Source organism: Brachionichthys hirsutus, chromosome 8, assembly GCF_040956055.1.
Source record: "Brachionichthys hirsutus isolate HB-005 chromosome 8, CSIRO-AGI_Bhir_v1, whole genome shotgun sequence".
NCBI lineage: Eukaryota > Metazoa > Chordata > Actinopteri > Lophiiformes > Brachionichthyidae > Brachionichthys > Brachionichthys hirsutus.
In genome coordinates, this window is record NC_090904.1 from 9,197,395 (window position 1) to 9,217,805 (window position 20,411).

The window sequence follows — 20,411 nt, forward strand, 5'->3', positions numbered from 1 at the left end:
GCCCCCTGCAGGATGTCGTCCACCTGCGTGCACCTCCCTCCAGTTTTACAGAAATACACAACAACCAATCCCATCCTTTTATCGGGGGTATCGACGTCTTCATGTCCTCTCTGTGTTCTAACCAGGCTGGATTGATTTCCTGCCCTGACTGGTGTTTACTCGTCTCTATCAATACTCCGTCTCCATCGCTGCTGCCTATATCCCCCCCCCCCCCCCATCACATAAACGGGTAGAAAATGCATCAGGCAGGTCTGAACGACCCGCCGGTGATGATGAGCTGTTGTCTCATTATAACTCGTCAATGGTACACGTAAATAATCGCAGTATAAGTACGTAAGTATTATGAGTACCGCGCTGTTTCCACGCCAACAGTAAAAACCTGAGGAGAATCTGAATCTGTCCACTCATAACCCGAACCCTTTCATTCAGCAGCTGAAGCTGTTAACTCCTTACGTTTAGAGAACGAAGGAGCCAATGGCTGCAGGGAGGAGGGCGGGACCAGAGAGAGGCATGAGAGGCGGCTGCTGACCTCCTGCTGATTCACGAGGTCATGAACGGCAAGGATCTGGGAGCGCAGCCATCCAACCCCACTGAGCGCTTCTCAATTAGCTAGCGACAAAGCTCTTCTTCTCCTCCTCCTTCTCCTTCTTCTTCTATCTCGGTGTGAATGGCAGCGGCGCTTCTCCCCTGCTTCTTTGTTGGTTTGGAGAGCCGCCGTGAGATCTCGCCGAGGCGATAAAAGCCACGATTAATTTTCAAATATCATTTTACGCTTCAAGGAGCAGCCGGAAACGACGGCGCATCGGATTCTCCAAATGGACAATGCCAGTGGAGATGTTTGTATTTACTCAAGATGAGTTTAGGATTAGAACATATAAACTCTGTTTACCAGGGGTTACAACCCGCCGTGTTCCACCTCCCTGTACCGGTCCTTGTTTTCCAGCCTGCTGCCGCCGGCGATGTTGATCCCCTTTGTTTTTCTCAGTAAAGAGGGGAGGGGTCAGGATGGCGCATTGTCCGATAAACAAACACTTTCTTTCAGGGGATTAAAGAAATCATTCCCTCTGACTCATCGCCTCCTGCCGTCATCTCCGGAGGGAAACAAACTGTGGAAGAGAAGCTCAGCGCCAGGATCTGAGCTTCCAGGATTATTTTAACATCACTGATGCACACGCTTCTGTTGACAATGCATTCTGTTCACATATAATCCAGATTAACCCGGACCTTTGCCTCCATGTGGATGGAGAACGAGGACGAGACTAGAAGGGCGTCGGTGGAGAGCACAGATTGAGGAGTCCACATCTGAATGTTGAGAGCAGTCGCAACCGGATAAACAAACAGAAACTCGGCGATGAAGGATAACTAATCAATACCTACAATATTTAGAATGAAATCTTTAATCCATGCAAAGAAAATGCCAGTTAGATTCCAAAATCTAAGAGACAGCGCCCCCTAGCCATCGGATGGTGAATCACGATTAGCATTTAAAGTGTTTATGTAATGTGCTCAGGAACAACAAAGTCTTATTTTGTCCTTTGAGTGTTTTCTTGTGATGGATCCGTTCAGCGGAGGGTAACGGGAGCGACGGGGAGACAACAGATGGCCGCATGCAAACATCAGGAAGTGCTTCCGCTGTATGACGACGGCATCTGGACAAACACATGGAGTCCCAGATCGCATCGGGAGGACGTCAGCGACGTTTTCTACCAACGCGGACCTTTATTTTTGGATGCTGCGCCTCGTTTTAACATCTAACCCAATTGAAAAAAGAAACAGGACTTCTGCTTCTCCCGGACGGAATAATTCAGATTCACTTGACACTAGAGGTTCTTAATAAATCCACTGGCTGCGGGAACAATTCTCTCTGCATTTAAATTCAGGCTGAATTATTCCAGAATCTCAGGAATGCTGTGCTCCGTGAAGCATTTGAACTCATTAGGATTCATCAATAAAGGAGCGTCTGTCTGTTTCCCTGTTTTTGAAGAAAGGACTCATTCTGACAGCAGCGCTCCGGCAGCCCACACAAACCTCTTCCCTCTCCCACGGAGAAGTTGGAAGCTGCTATGACTCGGGAGCTTTAATAATCTGTGTAGAGTTATGTGCAAAAAGATAGGAAGCGCATCTGGTATTCCCGTTTCTCTCCTCCGACATGGCTGATGGAATAATCCTGACAGCAGGATACACAAACTGGGATCTTGAAGAAAAAGGTTGGGAGTCTGGAGACTGCGATTAACACGGACACAAGCTCCTTCCTGCTGCTTCCTGTCAACCTTTAGCTTGTTGTGTTCCTGCTGGTTTAATAAAAAACCCGGATAAAAACAAAGAGTTGTTTTCCATGCGTCCTGAAGAACTCTTCAATAAACGTTTAGATTCATGTCCTGATTCCTACGATTCTGGATCTTGCAGTGCAGAACATTCTGGAGGGATGGAGGGTTCATTTGCAGTGAAACCGGGCTCTTCTCATCATTCCCAGGATCAGATCCCATTTCCTGCAGCTGAACTTCCTGCTGATTCATCCTCCGCCGCATCAGAACTCTTTCTTGTGTGTGATCTCATGCCAGGACTTCTGCAACTCCCTCCAAGCTGCCGCGTCTGCTCCTGCCGCCACCTGATCTCAGATCAGCCGGGATGCTGCAGAGATCCTGCAGGGAAACGGCTTCATCCTCAAACGGCTGAATCGAATTCTGCAGAAATCCGTTCTTAGTTGTAAAGAATTGAAGTCAGAGGAGCTTCAGGAATGGTGGGTTTATCCTCTGGAGCTCATGGATGTGAAGTCGGGTCGCCCGTCCTCCCGGCAGTTTTCAGTCTGGACCAAAACGGCAGTCGGAGAACTCTCTGCGGCGTTCCATCCGTTATCTGCACTCTCACAGGAAGTGCTGACGTTCATTGAATTAATGATGTCAGTCTGTGATTCCTGCAGCCGAGGATGTTTAAAAAGGGAAATGTCTTTGTTCTCTGCCGATCAGGATGAAGTCGGTCTTCAGGAAAATCCATCACTCCCTACTTTGCAGTTTGGAATATCTCTGGAAGGTCTCCTGGAGCCTGGTCACATCGTTCCTCTGACACCGTTAAAACGGTCCTGAATTTATAACCCACCTTTAGAATAATCCGATGTGGTGCGTTCAGGGAACCCCTGGACGTTAGCGTTTATACGGTGCAGTAGTTAGTCGTTATCAGCAGATTGAGATAATCCAGTTTGTTGGTGTTTATGGGTTTATTACAGTGTTCTGAACAACACGTTCCTCTGGAGGAGATTGATGACGGCTTGTCATCTGTTCCCTTCCCGTTAATTAGTTTTTGTTTTCTTATTTAACCCCCCCCCCCCCCCCACTATTATGTTATTAATAATTTTCACTGGTGAAGGTCAGCACGCCACATCAAAACGGTAAAACAGAAAGGCGGTAAACCTCCGTCAGACATTTCTGCGTATCCAAGGTGTTTTGTTTTATTATCGATTAGCTGATTATTTCACAATATTGGCAATATTTTAAAACTGACCCGTTTTTTACACTGTTAAAAAAAGATATTCAAATCTCTTCCTAACATTCACCAAAAACATCTGCAGACACTGGATCACTTTTCACACTAGTGTTTGCAGTACTAGTGATATAAAGTACTTTTACTTTGAATATGTGTAAAGGTTGTAGTTCTGTTAATGCTCTAATCTCTCCCAGCTGTTTCCTCGGCTGTTTCCTGCGGCTGATGCGGACTCGACCTAAACTGTTTTAGCGCCTTGCTGCTACACCTGCAGTTCTCCACTGCCGACTATCGATCATTTCTATATCAATAATTAAAGTCGTCAGCTTCATTTGACGCATTCCTGCTGAACCATCTCCGATAATCTCTTTTTCCTTACAGGGATTCAGGATGTGAGGATTTGCTGATCCTTCCCAGCTTCAGGCCTCGCAGCTTATTCACTTTCATTCATATTATTAACTCATAGAATGTCGTTTGGGTTGAGTTGGTTCAGCAGTAACATTTAGAATTCTGTTCAAGCAGTCAGAGCAGCCCGGTCTTCCCTGGAGGACCAGTCTGGAGCTGTTACTGGGAGTTAGGAGGCTCCATCATCTGCTGGACTCCGCAGGACGTTCCTGGAGAAGAGTTGGCATTCCTGAATCTCCGGTAGCTCTGACGGCCTCTTCCCCTCTATGGCGGTTCATCCCAGACGAGGGTCCAGGGTCAGCCGGCTTTCTGGATCTTGTTTGTAGACGTCTCGCGTTAGAAGCAACGATCCGTGTTCCCTGAGAGTTTTCCAAAAATATTTCAGAGCCCATGTAATAAAAACGCTTGACTGGATCAGGGCGGACTGAGGGGTCAAAGGTCGATGTCAGACGTTATCTGAATCAGTTGAGGATATTGGGAGCTGAGGAGGATGATGATGATTAGGACGAAGATGAAGATGGCTGTAAATACTGCAGTATCCCCACCACAGTAAAAGTAGAGTTGAGGTATTTATCAGCTCCTGGTGCTCTGACATAGTGAATATGATGTACTTGTGTACTTTTACCGCGACATGATAGCTTTTTGACGCATTTTCATGTCTTCTACGTTCTTGTCTTCGGGGAAAACCCTGAAGAATCCCTGAACACGGACTCGGGGCTGCCTTGTTGCCGTGTGAAGTACTGGGAGCATTTATCCCGGGATGATGTGATTAGGAGTCGCTGGCTCGGCTCCAGCAGGACATTCCAGTGAGTCGGTCCTCCTGCTGTCTGATAGCAGCCCAGGTCTGCCAGGAGAGCTGCCGCCTTTCCAGAAGCACGTCGGTGATTAATTACAGTTATTTTTCCTTTTACACTTTGAAATGTCAGCCGGCTGATAAAGTAACAGCGAGCTAATCCCGTTTTGATGGCTCTTTATTCAGACTGCATTAAATGAGCGCGCTCGGCGAGAGCCCGGCGCTCCCGGAGCCTTGCTGACCTTTCATTGGCGGAATAAGTTACCATTAAGCTGTGATTGAGTCTGAGCGGCATTAGCTCCACCTCAGTTAGCACAAGCTAATGTAAGAAAATTAGCAGCAGGAATATCAGGACAAAAATTTTCAACAGTCAATATAGAAACAGCCATTCATAAAGTATACGTGTGAGTACTATTAGAGGGACCCGAGGAAAATACTCCTGAGAACCTTCTTTAGCCGCGTCGTTTTTCCTTTCCGGTTCTAGTTTTGGGTTTCCTTCTTGATTATCCCTCCACTGAGTGTCTGATTGTTCCCATCTGTTCCCAATCATCTGCTCCTCCCTGTCCCACCTGTTCCCATCCTTTCCTCAGCGGATTCCGTCGGGAGGATTCCTCCTGCTCACCGTCATTGTTCCAGTGTTTTTCTTTTTCTTTTTCTAAATACCTTCGGTGATTGAATCTTTATTCTGCTGTAATGTTGCGTTTTGAATTTGGATTTTCCATTATTCAAACCATCCCACCTTGTGAACTCTATTTTTGTCATTCTTTATTTTTTCGAGCATCGGTTTCATTTGGAATTTAATTTTTGTTAATAGATCCTTGACCTGCGCTCCCTTGTCTCCGGCTTCTGTTGCCGAGGTGCTAGCCGTTGCTAAGTTTCGTCCACACAAAGAATTCGACTTTTACAAATGGAAGGGAGGTGCGCTCGTTTCTTTTGTCGGACCAACCAGATTGGTACGATCCATCCGGACTGAATGCCGTCCCGAGGAGTTTGGAATCCTTTGGAGGGAAGATAAAAGTTGAACACACGGAGAGACGAAGCTTCGGGTTGCTTCATGGACTCATCAGTCAATCCAGAATATTTTGGAGCATTTTGTGCGAGGATATAAAGTCCTATACTAGAACTCCTCCTGCTGAAAGGGAGGTGCTGTACGTGTCATCATGACATCATCATGATGACATCACACATCGTGTTAAAGAAAAAAGTCAGTTATCAACGACAATCCTCCGCGGTTGACGCTCAGGTGGGCGGCTCCCTTCAGGATGAATTGGTCGTGTTCATCAGCCACCGCCACCACCTCCAGAGGAGGGCAGAGATCAGGTCTACTGGAGATTGGGTCGTTCATCATTAGGATATGGATCTCATTTTAAAATCTGGTGTAAAAGAGCGGCTGGACTTTTTCACATATTTAGACCCACCTGTTGCTGTCGGGTCACCTCTGCTCGGTCTGGGTGCAGCGAGAAACCGCGGAGACAACCAGAGTACGTGCAAACACCAGGGGGATTCGAACCCGTAACCTTTTTACTGCACTGCACAACCCAGATTTCACCACCCTTCCATATGACCCAGCTCCAGCCTGTGATGGGGGGGGGGGGGGGGGGGGGGGGTCCCTGTGGTTCAAGGTGGTTCAACTGCATAAAACGAGCAACACAACATAAGCTGATGCTGCAAAAGATAATGTAAACTATACAAGGAAAAGTAATTGAACTACAGCGAGCACTCGATTACTTACTAAACCTCACTGCAGCTCTACACGTTTCAGGTTTCACAGTCTCTGCATGTCTTAGCTTTTTTTCTGTGACGTCAGCGATGCGTTAAATATCGGATTCAAAGCTGGAGACTTCCGAACCTCCGGTTCGGATTCCTCGTGCTCGTGAGATGAAATGGAATCACGTCCTTAAATATTCAGAAGATAAATCCGTGTTTATCAGTGAAATCAGGCGGGAGCACATTTCATTGTTTTGGCAGCGACAACCTGATAATTACAAGAACGCGCGTGGGTGGAGTGTGCGCGTGTGACTGCGTGAGTGTGGGAGAGGGATGCTGGATGATAGAGAGAGAGAGAGAGAGGGGGGGGGGGGGACGATCTCGTTACTCGGGCAGTTTCAGCGTGGGCATCCTGAACGCAACACTCTCCAGCTCCCCGCTTTACGCGCAGCGTCGGATTCCGGAGCCGCGGACTGGACCCACGGCCGGCGGTTCCGTGGACTCACCACGCAGCGCGTGGTTCGCCCCCACCTGCCCGTCCCGACACGTTGATCCCGGGCTCACGGAAATTAAAACCCTGATTGATAATCGTCCGCAGGTGTGAACGCTGATTGTAAATCTGACAGCGGCGTCGAACGTGGACCGGGGTTATCCTCCACAGACGGAGTACCGGGTTTTAGGAGTTAACGGAGTGCTTTCGGTTCCGACCCGACCGACGACAGTGCGCCTCTTTTTCTTTGTTCAATTCCCTCTGAAATCTCCAAATGGGCGCAAAAGCAACAAGCGACCGTGGCTGCGCGCGGCGGCGGCGGCGGCTCTGCGCCCACTGGTGAAACGGTCACGGAGGCTGGTGCGTGTGTAAAGGCTGTGCCTGCGGGATTACGGTAGTAACACCCCCGAACCTGCCCCGGTTTTGGAGGAGAGGCTGCGCGTTCTCTGCTGGCTCCGGGACCAGGATGAACTCGCCTGGCGGATTCCTAAAACTGTCCTAAAAAGTGCGCCTCGCGGTGCGTGGACGGCGTGGACGGCTTTCCACAGTCGGAGTCCGTGGCGGAGTTGCTCTGGTTTAACCCCCAGTTCGGGTATTTGATTTTAGGATCAGATCATGGGCAGAACCTCTGACCCACTCAGCCCGTGGGTTGCGTTCCGGGTGCTGTGGATGATTCAGGCTCTCCTGGACCTGGCCAGCTCCCAGGAGATTTACGCGCCGCACTCGATCCGGGTGGAGGGGGACGTGACGCTCGGTGGGCTCTTCCCCGTCCACGCCAGGGGGTTCCCGGGGATGCCGTGCGGGGACATCAAGAAGGAGAACGGCATCCACCGGCTGGAGGCGATGATGTACGCGCTCGACCAGATTAACGGCGACGAGGAGCTGCTGCCCAACGTCACCCTGGGCGCCCGGATCCTGGACACCTGCTCCCGGGACACGTACGCGCTGGAACAGTCGCTGACCTTCGTCCAGGCGCTGATCCAGAAGGACACCTCGGACGTGAGGTGCACCAACGGGGAGCCGCCGGTGTTCGTCAAGGCCGAGAAAGTTGTCGGGGTGATCGGCGCGTCGGCCAGCTCGGTGTCCATCATGGTGGCCAACATCCTGCGGCTGTTCCAGGTAGGATCCGGAGGCGGGGCTCGCTGCGTCCCCAGCATTGCTGTTAGTTCTGATGCAAGCCCATCACGCCTCATGCGAACCTGCTGCAGGGCCAGACCCAGTTCACAGCAGAACCAGCAAACCCAAACGCGTCTGTGCGGCGGGGAGAGGATGACGAGTTTACATCACGGAGACAGTCATTATAGGTAGATGTTTCTCTCTCTCATGATGATGTCATGATGATGTCATGCTAAACTGCTGTGAGGTCACTGAGCTTCAGGACGCGTGGTTGGATGCTGACGTGCACGTGTGACGTCACTGCCCGTGGCGGGCCTTGACCCAACGCTTTATTAGGATGCTGCTTGTGTTACTGGTTTGACTGGAACCAGTGCCGCCTCTCTTCCTGATGCGTGTCCCTCCATTCCTCCAGCAGCAGCAGCTTCTCGTGGCGTGTTGAAGCTCCGCGTGTGTTTCAGGGTGTTTCTTCCAGAGGAGGACCCAGACGGAGGGAGGAGTCGGTGCTGAAAGAACAGCTCCTCTTCCCTCTCCTCCTCTCCCTCGTCAGTATGCGTCTGTTTCTCAACACTCCTTCACTTCTGCTCCATTCATTTGTTCTCATCATGTCCACGTTGCGTGGCGTTTGTCTTCTTGTCCCTCGTCCAGCTGAGGAGCCGGAGACGGCTTGACGAGTTTTTCTGACACTTCATATCCATCGACCCTAAAATAACTCTGTTTATCTGTTTCAGTCTGTTGGCAAGATAACTCTAAAAAGGTTACAGATTGATCTTGATGAAATTTTCCAGAATATCACTGCGTATTATGGGATGCTCCCCGCGTCGGCTGTGAATGCTGGCGAGGATGAGGGGAAAATAAAAAGTATAGTCCTTTAAAGCCAAACAGCGGGCCGCTGCCGCTTTAACGAGCGGTGCTGCTTGATGGGGGGGGGGGGGGGTGTTGTTTTCACACCGCTGATAGTGGAGTCAATGGGCGGGATGGAAGCTGCAGCCCATTAGGTCCATCCACTGAAGTATGACTCGGCCATGGTGACGGTGCAGACGATGAGCTTTCAGCGTTCATCGCAGGACAACATCGATGGAGGGTCCGGGGCTGGAAGGTCGGGGGCTGGAGGGTCGGGGGCTGGAGGGTCCGGGGCTGAAAATATCAACTTTCGGCATGAATATCCATAATTTGACCCTGTAATGCGGTTTTATCTGATCCATGATCCTTCAGCACCCAGATGTGTTCAAAACAGGTTGGAAGGGGTTAAAATCCTGAAATCCATTTCAGGTGACTCTGAGTCTATACGAGTCACCTGAGGGACAGCCATCCGGACTCAACTTTCAGGACAATAGAGTTTTGCAAAGGTGAAGAAAATATTGTTTAAATTGTGTATCTGTGCTAAAATCTGCGGTGAGACGCCGTCCTTCGACATTTATCTCACCCCTGCTCTGACTGGGAGGGAACTCCGGCTAGTATTATTTTTGGAAACCTCTTTTGTCCGACCTCTATTAATGGGATTTCTGCAGCCGGATTGCTGATTCAGTCACATTTGTGTTTGTTGCAGATGCATCAGCTTTGTGTTTTATTACCAGCGCTTCCATGTGGGAGGGGTCCAACGCTGCAGAATTCCTGCAGGACGAACTGCTGAAACCGGAGGCAGGCGATAAAAAATGTTCGTGAGGTCACAGTGAATTTGAACACAATGCTTCGGCTAGCTTCCCCGGCGCTGCCGCTTTCATCACGCCGTACGCCTCCGGTTCCAGATTGAACGGAAGGACTTTTGATCTCGGCTCGCCGGGCTGCTTGTTGCCGTGTGAAATGCCCCCGTAATCTGAAGGAACTTCCATTAGTGAATGCGACGCTGCAAAATTCATCTCCACGAGGCCACAGTCGGCGTTTAAATCAAACGCACCCCGGATTATTATCGCATACATCACAAGCTGCTTGGTGACGGTGCGGCTGCAGGACATCCGGCATCATCCGGCCGTGATGTCAGTCGGACTTGGAAAGTCTCCAAAGTCTCTGTGCTAGCGGTAGTTAGCGGTGGTAGCTTGGAAGCTAGCTGGCGGCTTTATCGATCGCAGTAAGTTTCAGCTCGCTGTCTCTCCGCCTGGACATGTCTTCACCGTTTGGACGCGGAGGGAGGTGTCCTTAAACGTTGGCGGGTTCTCGCTAATCTGGAATCATTCTGCTTCCAGGGAAGTATTTCCTCTGCAGCATGTAAAAAGATATTTTAAACTTTATGACTGAACCCTGAGGAGGGAGCAGAATCACTCCCATCTCCCTCCGTTCCGACCCCCCCACCTTCTAGAGCTCCGACGCTCACATTCCATTAATCCGATAGCCGCTTCCGTTCAGGATTTAGAACTCTGTCAGCTCGTCAGTTTTTTCACATCGATGCAGGTCCAAGCTCCGATCGGTTCGGTTCAGGTGTTAGGGGTGCTTGTCATCCTTAAATTCCTAAATTGAGGAACTGAATTGAAAAACGAAACTTCAAAGGAACAGTCCAGAAAATATTTCTGAAGCTTTAGGGTGGAACTTTGGCCGCCTTCAAACCTTTTGATCATGATCCAGATCACCATATGGACGGTGTAAATCCAGTTGGGGGGGGGGGGGACGAGCTGCTTGGAGGAGGCCTTCTTGTGTTCTAAACCTATTGATTGTGTCATTCCATCACAATCCTGACAACAGTTCTGCCATCTCTGGAGTAAAATGTGATTGAAATCAGAATCATGGACCAGAATTCTTGTAATTGCTGCTGCTGGCGGCGCTGAAGAAGGTCGTTCAAATACAGAATGTACCGACTTAATGTGAATGAATTAAATATCTGGACCAAAGCGGAGGCTCGGCAGGATGATGGAGTTGCAGCGCACGAATGGCTGGAAGTCAAATGAATGTTGGCAAATTGCAGCAGCATAAATAAAATATGCTCAAGCTGTTAATCTTTTGTGCGAAACCAGTTCTGCTCCAGTGGAATCTGAACCACTGTCCCAACACCTTATCCAACCAGCGGGGAGATCTCTGATTCCGCAGGCCCGAACAGGCCGCCGTAGTCTGATACCGTTGGTTTCAGTACGCCAGAAGAGAGGAGAGGAGAGGAGGGGGGGGGAAGGATGGAGGCGTCCTGGATGGCTGGATGTGGTCAGATTTTCCTCTGAGTTCTGGATAAAGTTTTTGGTGAGGGAGCAGGACTTCTGTCATCGGGCAGGTGGAGGACGACTCAGAGACTGTCCCGTTGCTGTTGCCGCCAGAATGAGTCCGACCTCCAGCTGGGACATGGGTCCTTGCTGGATTTAAATGTCAAACATCTGATTCCACAGGGACAGCTTCCAACCCCGTCCCGTTTGACACTACACGACGTCTCTGCCATCTGACCGTTTCTTCATACATGTTTGACCATTTGAAAAGACGTCACGGAGCTGATCCCCCCCCCCCCCACATGTGTGAACACCAAACGGCTTGTTCTTTCGTCCTCCTCCCACCCTCCGTCTGCTATTTGTCTTTTCTGTCCCTGCTGTCACCGCGTCCAGACTGCGTCGTTACGCCTTCCTTTGCCGAAGTAATGAAGAGAAAACGTTTAAAACAAAGATTAGGAAGCGCAAAAAAGCAATAAAGAGGTGCTCGGCGAACGAACGGATGGCGAAAGACTAGCAGGTAAACCCGAGGACGGGGATGCTCAGCGATACAGAGCCGGAAGAAGACATGTAATTATGGCTAACGGATGGATGCGTGGCGCGTTCGAGGAGACGATAATCCCTTGTGAGGCTGGAATTAACCCGAATCAGCTCTGTGTGTCATAATGTTTGAATCCAGGTTTATTGCGGAGCGCTCTCCGAAAGGAACCGGCAGGCGTTTCTTTCTTCTCCCTGGAATCTTCGTGGATTTATGTGTTGAACTTTTTATTTTTGCTGCTACCGGTCGTATAAAAGCAAACTGAGGTGGACGAGTCCAAACAGTTTAAGAAATCCACTGAGATAAACTTTCGGCTTGTCCCATCAGGGGTCGCCACAGCAAATCAAATCAATCGATTGCATGCTTAATTCTGGCAGAATTTTACGCCGGATGTCATTCCTGCGTTTATCCGGGCTTGGGACCGGCTCGAGGGATACGCTACCCGTCCCACCTCTGAGGCTGCATTCAATGCTAACACTTCTAACTGTTCGATATCGCCGATCCATGCTATGAGATGAACGGCGTGCAAATAGTTAACTGGACTAACGCTAACCCGCCAGCAGATGAAAAGAACAAAAGGTAAAGAAAGAAGCGAAGGACTCCAACACAGATGAACTGACCCGTAGGAAATGATATCTGTTTTTTTAAGACGTCGGGTCGGAACTGGAGCAGCGATTTACCTTGGGCAAAGAATCAGTCAAGCAATCTGAGCGGCGCTGACAGTCGGAGATGAAATGCTGGCTGTGCTGGTTCTTCTGTGTGTGAACCTTAGCTTTTAGCCATGCTAACTGCAGATCGCCAACGTCGGCTTTCTGCTTGACGGGTCGCTGTGAAGTTCTGTACTGAACTACTTTGTTCCTCAGAGGATGAGGCCCGCTAACTTCTCCTTCCGGTGCCACCGCCAGCCTCAGAATATACTGAAAAGAACATTTCCAATATTGGAAGCATTTTGGTTCAGACGTTCATATTACCCCAGGATGAACGGAAACAACTCCTCACACCGCCTCATCACCAGTGCCGCAATTTAACACGTCCATTACTTTGGTTTATAGGCCAATATCTGCGGCGCTAATAGCATCTCATTAGCCTAGGCTGTACTTTGTGGTTACTGCTATGATGGTGCAGTCTTTAACAGTTTACCTGCTAAACATGATTTATATGATCATATGACATCATGCAAACGTCAGTGTTTGGCTGACGCAGCGGCACAGAGCAGCTAGCATGGCTGCAGACATTTAGCCTCCGCCAACGTTCTATAAACCTCCTGAGCTGAGACGCTAACCAGCGCCGAGCTGCACCATGAAGGCTTCGATGATGTCGCATATCATTTCTCTCTCTAGCATGTTTTTCACAAATCAAATCAAACATGATCGCCAAAACTGTGTGTTCGCAAACTTAAGATGTGTTAGCATTTAGCTCGCAGGAAGGAACAGATGTTAGCTGCGGTTAAAAGAAGTCTCCTTCGTTTTTACAACAGGCCTCGTCTTCCTCAGTGCTTCATCTCTTACCACCTTAGCACACCTCACATGACCTCTTTCTGTCATTCCTGCCGTAACCCGGGGCTCTGGGGCCGCTAGTCAGCCCGCCATCACATTTGTCTTCCTCGTTGGTGCCGTAATGAATACCGTGCAAACACACACACACACGCTCTGGCTGTGATCAATAGCGCTCTCTGTGGACTCCATTCTCTGACATTCATCAGGCACTCATTTGTTTCGGTATTAGCGCTCAGTGATGACAGACTGACAACACGCTTCATTAGATTACTCCTCACATCTTTGTTTTCGTCTTGACAAACGCTCGCCTCCAAAGGTTCTCGTTATAATCGCCGTGTCAGCGATGAGTTTCTCAATTTACCGACTGTTTCTGTGCAAAGAAAACTCAAATTTCTTCAAAAGAAAAAAATGGTCCGCATCTTTCTTTGTAGATGAGTTGTCATAAAACACCACCGGTAGAAGAAGAAGGCAGGGAATAAAATAACCTTATAGCTCTGCTCACATCTGATGGTTCAGTGAAAATGAGTGATGTCACTTGTCTGACACTGAGCCCGGTTCTGCTCGCATGAGGAGAATGGCGTCAAAGGATTGGACCCGTGTTTCCGGTCAGTGGAACTCATCCAGGATTCCGTCGCTCCTCTGAAATACTTCCCGTCTCTGTACGTTTCCCTCCTTGCCGTACTAAAGGTACTGGTACTGGGAGGATTTAAAAGTTGCTAAAGCTAACAGTTAAACAAAAAGTTTATCTTTTGATTTGTTACATTTTTGTAAAACAAAAAAAAGTCTGATAAAAAGTTTAATTCAGAAACTTTTTTTTATTGTCCTCCATATAACAAATGTTAATCTTTAATGGTATAAACTAAAATACAATTTTACATATCCATATCCAGACTGAAATTCAGAGAAATATCCTTTTGACTATTTCTGGAGTGCTTCAGAGGTGAGAACCGGATCAGAACTTTCAGGGGAACCGTTCCTGTCATTTGTAATGAGCTCCCGGTTTGCATCTCTGAAACCCTTCATCCGTAGTTTATAACAAAAATATCAAATGCTCAGTAATTCCCGTTGCTGTGCGTCGGAGTGTGTGTTTGCGTGCCGACGGCGACACACACCAACACACCGACGCCTGAACGCAGCATTCCCATCTGATCGAACCCATCGCAGCGACGCTTCCCAACGCCGGCCGGCACAGCTTCTGATTTTACCCAAAACTCTCACCCGCCAGCGATTATCTTTTGGCAGCAACACAACACAGTCGCCAACGGACGGGCCTCGTGGGTTCAGGCGATGAGCGACCAGAACCAAAGGAACCGGGAGGAGAACGGTTCCATTACCAGCTCATTAAATCACAAACTAATGAAGGGATGTAATCAATTAGAACGATGAGTTTCTTTCCATCGGTGTTCGTCTCAACGAGCCTCCACCTGAGCCCTGAACGCCCCGGCCCATTGATCGATGAACAGCAGGCCGGCCGGAGCAGAATGGCTGTCGGAGAACTGAACGAGGAAGATTGCCATGTCGGATTCAGAGAGAGAGGCAGAACTCTCTTTTAATACTATGAGCCCAGTTGTTGTCTCTTCTGATCAGCTCCGGGCTGATCAATCGACTCCGGGCTGCTACGGGTTTAATCTGCTGAGTCAGTGAAAATGCGAAAGAGAGCTAAAGGCTTAAAATCAATCCTGAAACATCCAGGAAGTCATTGGAGATCGGGAATGGGGTCATCTCCAAGCCTCCGGGAGGCGGATCCGCTTCGACCTCGGCTGGACTCTTCTGTTTGGATCCGACTTTCCCTGAGATGAAGGAACTTTAATTCCATCCAGGATTTAAGGGTGTCGGAATCGTCCCCGTGTTCGGCGTCGCTGCAACATGAGCTTCCCGTCCCCGGTTGGCTTCCATCCTGCTTCGACCCACATGGGCTGGTGTGGGCCCGGGTTCTGGACCGGCACTGGTTCGCCCCTGCAGCACTGACGCACGCTCTCCCGGTTCTAAAGCCTCGTCCGTGACGGCTTCATCTCTGCTGTGAAATACGGATCTGATTAAGCGTTCGGCGCCGGAGCGACTGACAGTTTGGACTTTTCGACGAATCCTTTTTTCCATGTGGAGACGGGTGTCGGTGATGAAAGCAGGCATCCTTCATCACGCGATGCATTTGTGTTTGTTCGTTGAAAGCGCTGCTCTGCGGACGCCATCGGCTGTTTATGGCCGTCGGAGTCGATTACGTCGTGTTTGACGTCTTGCAGCCGTTTTCTTTGGCGTGATGAAGTATGGATGCAGAGGAGGACCGGCGCTCCGGCCGGCCGGCGGCCTTCTCTTCTTAAATATTCATGTTCCCTGCAGCTGGCGTGTTTGTATGCTGCTCTAACAGTCCTGCTGTGTGACTTTCTCTTCAGGGACAATTAAGTATGGACCTGAACTTATCTTGTTGTCTTGTGTTTCATTAGGTTGTTGGCTCGGTGCCAGGCGGCCCCATAAATATAAGCGTAACACTGAGACCGGGGAGGCGCAGCAGGGCTGCGGCGAACGCCGCCGTGACCCCGGGAGGCTGAACGGAGGCCGGATAGAGAGTGTTCATCGGTGAAGGACGTTTCGTTCTGGGGTTCCTGCTGGTTAGGAGCGACGCTCCTGGTTTTTCCTGTGTTGTTGTCTGCCGTTTCCCTGAGTCACTGTTTCACGTCCGGCGGTGACCTCGGATCGCGCCATCCGTGTGATGGCGGTGGTCTCGCCATCCTGCACGACAGACAGTGAACTAACCGCAGACGCCCGCCGCCCTCGCCGGGGTTGGAGCGGTGACGCGTCGCCTTAAGTACTTTGATCAATGTGTTTTGTTACTTCCCACCATTGTGTTTAAGTTAATCAATCAATCAATCACTCAGTCAGTCGATCAACCAGGGAGGCGAGCAGATGCAGCCAGTCGCTGCCGTCTTCAGTCGACTCGTAGTGAATCACATCAGTCGTGTGTGTGTGTGTGTGTGTGTGCGCACAAACAGGAGGTCCGGACGGATTTCAGACTTCAGATTTATTTATTGTATGTTTTTTGTAACGATGTGACGGTATCAAGTTGTTCATTGATAAAATGATTAAAAATCATTTTTGTGTTTTTGGAAAAGAGTGTAGAATTCCTCACATCACATCGGACTAGATCGTTTCCTGTGTATCATTTAAATCCGGTCGGAATGCAGCAAAATCTGGAGTCCTCCTGTGTATCTAGGGTTAAGCATCAAGATGGATGACGATGCCGTGATGATGTCACAGTCCATCTGTGCATCACACGCCCGGAAAAGTGGGCAGCATGGTGGCGCAGTGGGTGGCGCTGTCGCATCGCAGCAAGAAGGTACCGGGTTCCAGTCCTGTCAGCAGAGTTCTGGACCCGGGTGTTCTCCAGTCAGATCCCACCGCCTCTTTCATCGTCTCTGCGGAGGTGCAGATCCGTCAATCGGACTTGTTGAAGTCCCAGTAGCAGCGCGGCGCCCGGAATCCGCGGAGTGGCACTTCAAACGGGGAAACACCGTGTTGTCGGCGGCCTCGCTGCTTTCCTCGCCGCACTAATCAAGCAGCCGGAATCACGTTTCCAACTCGCCAGGCCTCAAAGGAAAAACCAGAATAATGAATCAGGAGCCATGTTTCATCGCTCGGCGCCGATCAGGAGACACGCGGGTTCCTGGATTGTGCTGCTTCTGCTGTGACGCGTGAAGAAAGCCCCGTGTCGTGTTTTAAAAACATCTCTGAGTTAAAACCGACCATTCCCATCCCGGCTGGAATAATGCATCCCACAGCTGACCTCTTAGCCTCCCGGCCCGCTTTACTTTAGTTGTGGCAAGGATCGGTGACCTTTGGTGACCTTTGGGAAGTAACCCCCATCTCCAACCCGTTGCTTGTTTGATACCTGAAGGTTTTCACGGCCAATGCCGAAGGAGCGTTAACTGACACCGGTCTGCTAGAACTTCCCGACTTCTTCTTCACCTTCTTCTCCTGCTCCTCTTCCTTCATCTTCTTTTCCTCCTTAGCCTCGATGTTCTGGTCATTGTGCTTTCCCAACACGTTTATTTATGGATCATTTTTAATTGTCTGATTTTATTTGCCTCGTGTTTTCTCCTCTGGTTTTAAGGCTCAGAAAGCAGCACTGAAGCAAACAACACAGTGAAATAATAAAGAAGCTAATTATTAACGCACTCGTTAACTATTATTGTTTTAGCGCTCTAGTATTTCTGTTTGTGAAACGGAACAAACACCAGCAGCATCTTTTTATTAGAACAGATACACTAATCAAACATTCCAGCATATTTCAATCTGTTTGAAGATATGCTTAAGAAGCGTGTTGCTCAGCTTGACGTGGCAGCGCTGTGCGGTAACGGCCTGCGTTTTCCGGTACGCGGTGAGCTCATTAAACGTAGTACCCGTGGTACCCGGTTGCCTGAATCCTCGCTCGGCCACGCTGTGGCACAAATGAAGAGTCTGATTAAAGGGTGTCTGCTGTGATGAGTTGATGCAACTGGGTCAGACAGGCGAAGGCGAGAATGAGGGGAGCGAGGCGAAGATCAGCGATGACTGAGAGACGGCGTGATTGGCCGATCCATGTAGCTCCATTTTGAGCGTTTTGCTTCAGCTGCATGGGCTCCTCCTGGATTTCCAGCGTGTCTTGGTTTCTGCATTCAGCATCTGTTGTTTCTGGGCTGCTAGCCTCAGGGATCATGTCTGCATACTAACAGTGCTGCTAATAATAATGAAAATCAAGCAGGTGAAGGTTGGGGACACGATGAGGACGGGCTCAGAACAAAGGGAGACGAGGCAGAACGAACAACGTGGGGAGGAGCGTGGTAGATAAACAAAGGAAGACGTGAGAATGTAGGAAAGATGATGTTTGCTACCACAGAGCATCACGTGATGAAAACCAAACAGGTGCTAATTGTTCTCTTCCTCATGCGGAGTCTTCCTCTGGCTCTAAATGCGTTTGGCTTTTCTTGCAGTAAAACCTGACCTATCAGTCCAAAGGAAGTGCTACAACCCGTTTGTGGAGCGGAGTTCTAAAACCACACAATGCAGCAACATCGATCTTTCTGAAGGAGCTGAGCTGTAATGGTCGATCACATTTGCGTAAAGACTAGCATCATACACGTATCTGCGAGAAAGCGGGCGGCTGGTGGCACAGGAAGTGGAGCTTCAGCAGCCAGAGTTCCGCTGAGGGTTTTTCTGTGACCATCTTCTCCTTGTCTCTTCATGGCCACGCCCCTCTGCTTCCTCGGCATCAGAGTCGTTTACAGTTTGGAATACCGTCACTTTGCTGGGGGTAAAGGTCAAAAGACGCTCCTCAAAGACATCAGATAGTTTTCTTTGGTTGTCGTGATGTTAGCCTCCACCTGTTAGCCTCCAGGATCCATCAGGAGACAGACAGATGGTGGCGCTAAAGGCTATGCTAATTCTCCACCCACAGCTGAATAAAAGCCGCAGGACGACATCATCAATGAGTACCGGTTCAGGTTCTGGTAGCGTCGAAGACAGCTGTGCCTAAACGTTAGAAGAGGAGGGATAGAAATAGGAGGGGAACAACAGCAGGAGGAAAGAGGAGAAAGAAATTAATGTGATCGTCGAGACAAAGTTACCCACTCATGGAATGCAGCCGCGCAGATTTTATTATGCCATCAATTTTGTGTCAATGCTTCCACACCCCACTTCCTGTCTACCTCCCATCCTCCCTCACTTTTCTCCCTCCCATCTGCACCCCGGCCTCTACATAACATTATCTTATTCTCTCTCTTCTTTCATTTATATATTTTCGGCGGTATTAAAGTGATTTATCTTCGTACTGTCGCAAATTAATTATAGATCACAGCCGTCATCACATGGCTCTGCGCCATGGCGACGGAGAACACGTGTGTGTGTGTGTTCTATCATTGTCACTTAGTTCTCTGTAGTGGAATCATCCAGAACAATCGGGTACACAGAGTGTAAGAACATCGAGTCGGGGGGACCGGCGGACCTCAGCGCCGACCGAGTCCAGTATCGCCCAGCCGCCTCCGGATGGATCCACGCGAGCCCTCCCTGCGTTCCGTAGCGCTGCTATCGATTTAGCACACTCTACACTGCCCGGTTATGATTAAGTATTCATTGAACAGTTTAACCTAACGCAAACATTCAATCCCTACATCGTCAAAGTAAGAACGAGGAAGCCGTGTTTGAGTTTTATTAAATGAGCTCCCTGCAGAAAGAGAAACGTGACACCTGGCCTCAGGTGTGGAAAGGAAAGCCTGTCAAGGCTTCAAGACAGACAGGAAAGTCTGTGAGTGATTAAATGATGACATAACTCCTCCGTCGGTCGAGGGTCACGAATCGGGACGGACTTAAAACCCCTGTCGCTGTGACTGCTTGGCTAAATTTATTTGCTGATGTAGCAGGAAGCGGCCGGCCGGGTGGAGCTTATGCAGCTTGCGTGAAATAGGTAATCAATCTGACATTTCTTCATGTTTCCGGAATGACGCGGTGAACTCCGGCAGTCCGTGTGTCTTCCCTCCGCAACGCAACGCCTTGAGGCGACACTCGACCGGCGTCTCGCCACCGCTTGACTCTTGTTTTTATCTCGTTTTAGCTGTCGCTGTAACGATGATCACCTGCGCTTGATGAATGCACTTTGTGCCTCCGTGTGAGCGCACGCTAAATGAGATGTAAATGTGATTGCAGTCACGCATGCGGAGACAACGGGCCCCGATCGTTGCACAGAATCCCTGCGACGCTCGCGGCGCTAACGATCGCAGGGGTAAACGTTTGGAGACGCTTCCGCCTGTCAGTCATTTGTTTTGGCTTCTTTGCTGTAAAGCTGCGTGAGGGCAGAGAGGCGGCGGGGCAGAGCTTTATTTAGTCTGGGGCTCGTTAATCTGCAAGAATCCTTTGTTACATTTTGCAGAACGACTTGTTGGCTTCAACGCTTCCCTTGGAACCGTCATTGGGTCGATCGATGCCCTTCTTCAGTAGCTGACTGTCGAACAAGTGCGTTACTATGGTTACAGTGATTTATTAAGAGGGGAATAAGGAAAACAAATCCAGTTTGTAATTTAGAAAACATTCTAGAATTATTTATATAGTCTAAAACGGGTTTAAACAGGATTGAAAAGGCGTTGAGAAAATATCGTTCAGGATAAAAGTCCATATTTAGCATTACTGACCCGGAACGTCTTCCATGTCAAGGTTTTGATTCAGTGTTCATATAAGATCTTTTAAACATGGTCTGCTCTGAACAGAATGTTTGTCCTCTTTAAAACAAATCCAGCTTCGGTCTTTCAGC

General features: G+C 49.4%; 1 protein-coding gene across 1 annotated transcript in view; it reads left to right on the forward strand.

The window, feature by feature from the left end:
• The first annotated feature begins 7,517 nt into the window (after positions 1-7,517).
• The window catches only part of grm7 (glutamate metabotropic receptor 7), an 85,454-nt gene continuing 72,560 nt past the window's right edge, over positions 7,518-20,411 (forward strand). The window contains exon 1 of the mRNA XM_068741919.1: positions 7,518-7,991. Within this exon, the coding sequence (XP_068598020.1) occupies positions 7,542-7,991 (450 nt within the window). The 5' untranslated portion in view covers positions 7,518-7,541. The remainder of the gene's footprint in view (positions 7,992-20,411) is intronic.